Source organism: Podarcis liolepis, assembly GCF_965112155.1.
Source record: "Podarcis liolepis genome assembly, chromosome: 3".
Classification (NCBI taxonomy): domain Eukaryota; kingdom Metazoa; phylum Chordata; class Lepidosauria; order Squamata; family Lacertidae; genus Podarcis; species Podarcis liolepis.
Window position 1 is genome coordinate 55,408,796 of NC_139557.1, and position 9,861 is coordinate 55,418,656.

The 9,861-nt window shown below is 44.7% G+C and overlaps 1 protein-coding gene across 1 annotated transcript; it reads left to right on the plus strand.

Annotated features, from left to right (window-relative positions):
* Positions 1–5,082: 5,082 nt before the first annotated feature.
* On the plus strand, positions 5,083–6,661 carry DHRS1 (dehydrogenase/reductase 1). Its single transcript, XM_083493842.1, has one exon. The coding sequence runs from the start codon at positions 5,305–5,307 to the stop codon at positions 6,292–6,294; it is 990 nt and encodes a 329-aa protein (XP_083349968.1). The 5' UTR covers positions 5,083–5,304; the 3' UTR covers positions 6,295–6,661.
* The last annotated feature ends 3,200 nt before the right edge of the window (positions 6,662–9,861 follow it).

Consider the following 9,861-nt stretch of genomic DNA (forward strand, 5'->3'; position numbering starts at 1 on the left):
ATACTGTAAAATTAATGAATGTTAGAAGAATGTTGGAATGAAGTTATATGGCTTTAGTAGAAATGTTATAAGGAATTAAGTATAAATAGATTAACAGAATATTAAAGGGAAAAATAAGGTTAGAATGTGTTAAGATAATTATAGGATAGAAAACAGAGGAAGATGGAAAGGAATTGCTGAAACAACTAACAGAAGTGGAATACAAAAAGGGAGGTGTGAGGAGGTCGTGGAAATAAGTGAATGAAAGATAAGATACTGAAATTGTTTGATGTGTTTTAAACTGTTTTTGTTTGGCTATGTTAGTTTAATGTGTCAGTGTTATATAGTGTTTTTGTATTGTATTGTATTGTATTGTATTGTATTGTATTGTATTGTATTGTATTGTATTGTATTGTATTGTATTGTTCTTTTTTGTAGTGTTGTGTTTAAATTGTTGGAAAAGTAATAAATATTATTTTCAAAAAAAAAGAAAGAATGCACACCTGTGCAAGTAGATAAATAGGTACCGCTGTGGCGTGAAGCTAAATGGTGTTTCCATGCGCTCTGGTTTTCCGTTGTGCCAGAAGCGGTTTAGTCATGCTGACCAGGTGACCTGGAAAACTGTGTGTGGACAAACGCCGGCTCCCTCGGCCTGAAAGTGAGATGAGTGCCGCAACCCCATAGTCGCCTTTAACTGGACTTAACCATCCAGGGGTCCTTTACCTTTTTTTTTTTTTTTACTACATAATCAAAAGAGGGAAACCCAAAATGAAAAAAAAGAGAAGAGATAAATGGGCTCAAGATTCACTTTCCTCAACCAGTGTGGCGAAATGGTTAGAGTGTTGGACTAGGACCTGGTAGGGCAGGGTTTGAATCCCCACACAGTCATGAAGCTCACTGCGTTAGTTTGGGCCACTCACCATCTCTTAGCTTAACCTACCTCACAGGGTTGTTGTGAGGAAGAAATGGGGAGGAGAACCATGTACAGTGGTACCTCGGGTTAAGTACTTAATTCGTTCTCGAGGTCTGTTCTTAACCTGAAACCATTCTTAACCTGAGGTACTACGTTAGCTAATGGGGCCTCCCACTGCCGCTGCGCTGCCGCCACACGATTTCTGTTCTCATCCTGAAGTAAAGTTCTTAACCTGAGGTACTATTTCTGGGTTAGCGGAGTCTGTAACCTGAAGCGTCTGTAACCCGAGGTACCACTCTACACCACTTTGAGATCATTAGAAGATAAAGCTAGTATATAAATGTAATTCATCATCAGTATCATCATCATCCTAACAACCTCCTTATCAATGTTGCTCTGGATAACAATTTCAGACCCTGACACTGATTTGAAGGCCACAAACGCCTGTTTACATCCCTAACAAAGAATACAGAAACCGAAAAAACCGTCAGGCAGAAACTTGGCACCAGCAAGTAAAGCATAGTATAAAAGATGAAGACTGGAGAAAACTGAGCCTAATTGGGCTGGAGCCCTTCCTACCCCCCGAGGGATCCTTTGAGTCTCCCCAAAAGCTCTGGTACAGGGGCCACCGTGCAGAAATGGTTTCCCCCAGAACAAAACACTGGGTGTGTAATTGCAGCTCAAAACGGCCCTTCTTGAGAGCAAAAGGAGGGAAACCTTTGCACCTGATAAAACTAGTAAACAATCTTGGGCACACTGCCTGCCCTTGCTGATTTGCCATGAAAAAACAACATATACTGTTTTTGTCCTCTTCTTCAACAAAATTGTGGGTGCTGCTTGCATGTTTGGTCTGCTGGGGCGTCTGCTTGCCCTGTGGCCATCAGGTCAGAAATTTCCTAGGTCTTGCTTGGTGGTGATTTTCCAGGTTCTTAATACTTGGCTGCCATTTTGTATGGTGCATTTCCCTCCTGGTAGACCCACTCACTTGATGGGGCCTTTTTAGGACCTTCTCACTTATTTTCTGCTGGGTTAAACCCTTTCCCAACTCTTCTGTCTTTTTACTGCTTTGTCTAGATTTATTATGTTTCCAATGAAGGGCAAGAGTAGACCTAAGCACAAGGGTTATTCATGAATGCTGAAATCACTTCCATGATTTCTTGTAGGCAATTCATCCCTCTGTAAATTGTCTTTAAAATAAAATAAAGTTCAGTGGCATTTCTTCAAGAAGCTTCTTCATATGCTGTAATTGCAGGCCAAGGTGTGGTCAATGTTATTGTTTGAGACTCTGTCCTGCCATGGCATGTAACCCTCCAACAGTTTGACTTCACCTGCAGAGGCACATTCCTCCATTGCCTCCAGAGACAGACAGATGCCAACAACAACAATTATTGTTATTATGTTAATATGTAACACTTAATATATGGAAAGCACTTGGCAGTGATTATGTCTTTCATCCCTGCTAATATCCTGGGTTGTCATTATCAGAATGTACATCTTAGTTCTAAGCTGCAGTTACACGCCCAGTGCTTTGTTGTGGCTGTTGTTATCAGATACAGCAGTATTTGTCATCTTTCTTTTTATTTAAAAATATATTTATACTTCCACTTCCCTTTACAGTGCCATCACAGCACAAGTGCATTTTACTTGGAAACAGAGAAGCCACTCTGTTGTCACAAAATTGTCTTTATGCAAAAAGATCAACTCATTGTCATCTGCTAGGATCCTCAAAGCCAATTATTGGGAAATGAGATTACCCAGATTTTGACTTCATGCTATGAAAATTGCTGCATTACCAACTGAGTATCCTTAGCTTGTTGGTGAAGCAATATCTGGGATGATACCATTTAGTAGTACATAAATCCTTGTGAGTCAGGATTTCCAGCAATGACTGTTATGGGGATGAAACTCAGTAGCAGGCTGTGTGTCAATAATTATCTGGGACTGACTACCATCAAAGTTCGTATTAACCTACTTGTTGGCAAAATGCATATCCCTTTAAACACACCACCTCAAGAGGAGAGGGATGTTTTGCAAGTGAGAAATCAGGTCATTGAATCTGCCTGAATGGTATGCATATAACCCAGAATGTAGATCCAAACCCAAACTAAAGCAAAGCTTTATTTTATTGTAAGAAAAAAGAGAGAGGGAGATTACCGGGCTGCATGGTAGCATTAATTATTAAAACTTACCCATTTGTAACTCTAAAGAGAGAAAAAGTTCCTATTGCTACAAGAAAGAGCATGTGTCATAAGTTGCTTCTCTTAGGCTCAAGGGTGTAAGGAATGGAATACAACTCCATCTGTGAAGCAGCTCTGACCAAAACACAGGGATGGGATTTGTACACCTCCATGGTTGCTCTGGGGCAACAGAAATCCCCTTCAGGCCTGTGGTCTGAATCTAATATTGCATCACTGGGAGCATAGGTACCTAGACGGAGCTCAGATAGCCTTCTTTCTAACTAAAACCAAGCTCTTAAATGCCTTTTCTTCTCACCAAATTTATGTGAAATGTGGACTTTGGGGTACAAGGTGATTGTGTGCTGGGTGCCTTTTTTGGTTGCCAAATCTCCAGCTCCCAGTGAAGCAGGGGCTGGTCTGCCACGGGCACACACCTTACAGAGGGTCACCAAACCAAAATGCAGGGGAACCACTACCTTACTGAGACTGTTTGCTTCCCTTCCAGGGAATGACTATAAAAGCAAGTGTCCTGTAATTTACAGGCAACTGGGGGAATGTTTGTTTTTATAATAATTTTTATTAAGTTTTCAATTTTATATTCTTAACTAGAGGTGAGGAACCTTTTTCATCTGATGGGCTTCATTCCCTTTTGGACAACTTTCTGAGGACTACAAGCCATAGGCAAAGGTGGGCAGAGAAGCCAATCTAAATTTAACTTGGATGCTAATTTTTGCCTTTAACACATACCTGTATCCTCCATCCACCTTGATTTGAACAAGGTGTTCAAGCAAAGTATTGGATCCAAGTAGTAATTCATAAATAGCCCATTATTTACACTGAAACTCTCTGCCTTTCTCACACTGCTGGTTGTTGCTTTTTTTTAAAAAATACATTTTTTATTAAAGATTTCTTGGTTTACAAAAGTATTGCAATGTCTCTTTTTTCAAGTTACATTTTCTACAGATCAGTTTCATTTGTTGAGACATTAGTGTTACATTAGGAAGAAAAGGGGGAAAGAGGTGGAGGGAGGAATGGTGGGTGGGGTGGGGTCGGGCGGCAATGCTACAGTCATACCTCAAGTTGAAGTCGCTTCAGGTTAAGCCTTTTCAGGTTGCGCTCTGTGGTGACCCAGAAGTAACGGAGCGCGTTACTTCCGGGTTTCACCGCTCGCGCAGACGCTCAAAATGACATCACGCGCATGTCAAGCGACGAATCGTGACCCGCACACACGTGGGTTGCATTCGCTTCAGGATGCAAACAGGGCTCCAGAACGGATCCCGTTCGCATCGAGGTCCCACTGTATTCTACTTAGTGTATGTGGGGGGTTTTGTGTCAGCGCCACTTGTGTGGGTTCTCTTTACTATTCGCTTGTGGTGGGAACAGGGCTGGATTTAGGTCTGATGAGGCCCTAAGCTACTGAAGGTAATGGGGCCCTTTATATGTCCAGCTGTCCTTTGTCAACAACAAATTGTTGCTGTTTTTTGTGTTGAATATATGCTATTTGATCATTATGGACCTAATAGTTATCTTAAAGCCATTTGCACATGTTGCCATGCAACCAGTCCATGCAGAATGTAGGCACCCTATATACAGAAATGAGCAAACCAGTGATATTTTAGGAAGCAGGCTAGCAGGAGCTTACATCACAAAAGCCTACACAACACAAAACACTGTTGCTTTATGTAGCTTTTATTTGTTTTTTATCTTAAATTTTGGAAATGTACATCCAGGTTTTTCTTCCTTTAAATTTTTTTGGGGCCCCCAAGAATGGGGCCCTAAGCTATAGCTTGTTTAGCTTATACATAAATCCGGCAGACCGGTCAGGAGTAAGCCCTGCGGGTTGTTTCAAGGCGGGTTGCTCCCCACGCTTTGGCAGGGGAGGCTTGTCACCCCTGCAAACATTGCGCAGCAGGCTTAGGTAAGCGGGTAGAGCGGTGGGTAGAGCTCGCCTGGGCACCTGCCGACCCCTCCCGGCGAAGAGGCGAAGGTGGAGGGAGCGCCGCGTTGGGGAGGCGAAGTGCAGTTTCGCGGATGGAGCGCGCGCGCGTACCTCCCCCGCCGCCGCCCGATCCCGGCATGCCTGTTCGCGGGAGGAGCCGCGGGGAGGAGGAGGAGGGCCTTTAAGCCGAGCTCCCCAACCGCCCAGACCGGCACTGCAGCTCTGACAGTCGCCGCTCCAGCCCGACTGCGGCCTGCACGCTTCTCATCCGCCTGGCAACGCTTCGCCTCGCCGCCATGGCCAAGCCTCTGTCGGGGCAGGTGTGCGTGGTGACGGGCGCCTCTCGAGGCATCGGCAAGGGTATCGCGCTGCAGCTGTCCGGGGCGGGCGCCACCGTGTATATCACGGCTCGGCACCGCGAGGCGCTGGAGGAGGCGGCGACGGAGGTGCGGGCCCGCGGCGGGAAGTGCGTGCCGGTGGTGTGCGACTCGTCCCGGGAGGAAGACGTGGTGGCGCTGTTCGAGCGCGTCCGGCAGGAGCAGGCGGGCCGCCTGGACGTGCTGGTCAACAACGCCTTCTCCGGGGTGGGCTCCATCGTGGAGGGCTTCGGGCTGCCCTTCTGGGAGAGCTCGACGGCCCTGTGGGACCAGATCAACAACGCGGGCCTGCGGGGCCACTACATCTGCACCGTCTACGCCGCCCGGCTGATGGTGCCCGCCGGCAGGGGGCTGGTCGTCACCATCTCGTCGCCCGGAGGGCTGCGCTACATGTTCGACGTGCCCTACGGGATCGGCAAGGCCGCCTGCGACCGCCTGGCCGCCGACTGCGCCGTCGAGCTGCGCCCCTTCGGCGTGGCCTCGGTGGCGCTGTGGCCGGGCTTCGTGCGCACCGAGAGCCTGGCGAAGGAAGTGGAGCACAGGACGGGGCCCATGATGGCGAAGCTGAAGGAGAAGATGGCCTCCATGGGAGAGACCCCCGAAGTGAGCGGGAAGTGCGTGGTGAGCCTGGCGTCGGACCCGCGTGTCATGCGCCACAGCGGGAAGGTGCTCCTCAACCCGGACCTCGCCCGCCTTTACGGCTTCAAGGATGTGGACGGCAGGGAAGTCTTCAACTACCTCTCGGTGCGGGACATCCTCTCGGAGCTGATGCCCAAACTGGCCGGTTTATTCCGCCTCATACCTCGGTTCATCACCATCCCCAAGTGGGCTCTCGCTCTCTATTCTAGCAAGTTTTCCGTTTACCCACCCATCCAGCCGCCTCAATTTAAATCCAAAAAACAAGCCTAAGAGGTATATTGTGCAGCTATGCCTTTAACCTTCTCCAATTGCTGAAAACTTCATTTTGACACTTATTTGGCTGGTGCGTTAATTATTTTATTATTACAGTTGTTTGCAATAGAAAGCACTTCCAAGTTTGAATTTGAAATCATTTTAAGAGGGTTTTTCCAGCCTCTTAAAAGGAAGGGCTGATTTCTGCAATATCTTCTTTCTGTGCTTTATAGAAAGCTGTTAACCGATTTCCTTATAATTCTGTATTCAGTTATAAGCCCAAGTTCTGACACTTGGGGGTGCATCTTTCATCATTCCTGTATTTTGGATGTGACAGAAGTAGCTTAAAGAAGCTACTCTGCAATTAAATGCATTTGCTCTGAGAGACTTTGTCATAGCTGGCAATACTTTGCTCCTCTTTTTTGCCCCTGTGAAACGCACCATTCCTGCCCGCCCCTAAATTTTCTACACGGGGCCTGGTGATATCACTGCATCTTTATCGAAGAGCAAGCACTGTTTTAGATCTGGAAGATCATCCCACTGCAGGAAGGGAGGATAGTTTTGCGCTCTGGGAAAATGCACAAACTGCTCAGGTAACCAGAGAGTACACACCCTATGCACCCTATGTTTTGCTCTAATATATGTATTGGTATGGCTTAAAAAACCCTTTGCGATGTCTTAAGCTTCATTTCAAAAGATGTGTGAAATTCTAAAAAGGCATATCTAGGCTTCTTGAGAAAAAAGATGTACTCTGGAACAGACAGAGGTGAGGCATTCTTAACTAGAGGTGAGGAATCTTTTTCATCCAGTGGGCCACATTCTCTTTCGGACAACTTTCTGAGGGCAACAGGCAATAGGCAAAGGTGGGCAAAGCAGCCAATATAAATTTAACTTGGATGTTAATTTTTGCCTTTTACACACAAACATACTCCTATCTCCTCCATCCATCCAGACAAGCATGAGCACATTATCAGAGTTGAAGGACATATTCCAGCCCTGCAAATACAAAGAGATTCCTCCCACTTTTGTCATACCCTTACTCCACCTCAGTTCTGCACTTTGCTTTTCATAGGAAAGGGACTAAGGTATATAAGCATTTTTCTGCCTCAGACTTTTGAGGGTCTGCTGTGTTACTTTAAGAGATGAAGGAACAGAGAGGCGAGTTTGTTGGGGAAACTCCATTACATGCACCCTAAAGGGCCCATTAGAAAAAAAATAAAAGCAACTTCAGGTAGAAGTCATTTTAATAGTGGTGAGAAACAAAACCTTTCCCACTCACCTTTCTTTATCTAGATTGTGTGTGTCCTCTGTTCTCCCCCACCCTTTGTTTTTCGGTTGGTGATACAGTGGTGCCCCGCTAGACGAAAGGGTTTTCCGTTTTTCGATGCGCTTTGCAAGACGAATTTCCCTATGGGCTTGCTTCGCAAGACGAAAACGTCTTGCGAGCCTTGCGATTTTTTTCGCTTCCCCCCCTTTTTCTAAGCCGCTAATAGCCTTTAAGCCGCTAAGCCTTTAATAGCCGCTAAGCTGCTAATAGCGCTAAGCCGCTAATAGGGTTGCTTCGCAAGACGAAAAAACCGCTAGACGAAGAGACCCGCGGAACGGATTATTTTCGTCTTGCGAGGCACCACTGTATGTATGTTTGCAATAATAAAAGTAAGTTACATCTAATCTCTCCAATACCAACTACTTTTGAAAATGATAAAAGTTTCAGTTAAATAGTAGACATGACACAGCTGTTGTGGACTTTACTCTCCCTTTATCTCTAATTTGATACTGAGAAACTGGTTCCAACAATAGCTGGTCTACATCCAGGTTTGGTTTTGTAATAACTGCATTAGCAAAAAATGTTATGACATTTGTATCCCATCTAGAGAACCAATACTGATAAAACCAGTTAATATAAATCTCCTTTCACAATCCCCCTTGCTTGGCCTGCCAAGGCACTGACCTCAAACTGTCAGTTTTGGGAAGAAAGCAAGTGACTGTAGTGGTAAGGGATAAAACTATCCCTTACCAACTGCCGAGCTGGTTAATGCTTCACAATGATGCTACATGTACCCTACAGAGGTGGCTTTACCCAATTGGCCAGTTTCTGAACATTTGCTTCCAGTCTTTTGCTGTGCAACACTTTATACCAATCACTGTTGGAAGTTGTGTAATTCATGCCTGGCATCATCACCCGCTTGGAAGCTCATTTGTATTAGCACTTAAAACAGCAGCTGACTTGGAAAATGCAGAGGGATGGTGACAAGCAAGCTTGGGTCTTCTAGCACTGCCATGCTGTTGCTGTCTCCCTCAAGAGAAGGAAGAGAGGAGAGGGGTTGCATGTTGAGCAGTGTCCATCAAATAATAAATCTGGTAAATTAAGTACAGATAGCTGGGATACAAAAGGCTCAAGCGGTACAGCCTAAATGCTTATAGGCACATGTGTTAACCAGCACGTGCAAACAATAAAACATTTTAAGACACAGATGGGAAGTCATGGGCCTCCAGCTGTTGTCCCATCAACTTCAGCCAGCATGACCAGTGATTTAGGGAAGTTGTAGTTCATCAACATCTTCATAATCACAGGTTGCTTCTTCCTGCTCCAAAGGTAGCTAAGGAGGCATTACTTAATCTCCTGTAGATTCTTCCCATTTAATTATGGCTTTATTGCAGCTGAAACCTGCAGTTGACAAGATGTTCTCAAGAGTTTACTTGAATTACATTATAATTAGAGATGCAATCCTGAACAATTCCACCCAGACCAGTAATACAAGTTCTAGGCAGTCTTGAGTGGGATGCTAGATTATGCTGCAATTATTTTAATAGAATGTCTATGTCAGACATACGCAGCTTGGTTAAACATTCCAAAGAAAAGTACTTCAGATCTTTTTAAAGGAATACTAAATGCAACTTGTAGCCTGGCTGTTAAATCCCTGTACTTTCTGTTCTTGCCTGAAGTAGCTTGGAAAACTAAACACACTGTGCAGTCAAGTGAGTTGAGGAGTTGTAGGAATATTGGCTGCATCAACATGTTGACACCAACTTTTCAGCTGCACTGTGATAGTCCTTGATAGTCTTACTCTGCTTGCCTAGGTACTTACAGGATCCTATAATACCAGAGGTAAAATGTACATTTAAGGGAAGTGGGGCAACTGTAATTCAAGCCAAAGTAAACTTTCTGTTGTGAGAGATCCCACTAGGCCAGAAATTTCATTCTTTCTTTCTTTTATTCCCTTTGAGGAGTTCCTGCTGCACCCCCTCTAGTATAAGGGCTGAGTTAGCCATTTTAGAATATGTCAAGTACTATAAGATACTGTAGTATGTGGCAGACTTTGGCTGGTTCTGTATTAGCACATAAATATTTTTTTCTCTGAAACACTGAAAAGAGCAGCACAGTATTGTTGCCTGTCATACATATTTAAAAATCTGAAGAAGTGTGCATGCACACGAAAGCTCATATCAAGAACTAACTTAGTTGGTCTTTAAGGTGCTACTTGAAGGAATTTTTTTATATTTAAAAATAGTTTGCTATAATGACTTGGTAATTTAGGATTGTACCTTTCCTCAATCTGATACAACAAATCACATGCCAACAAG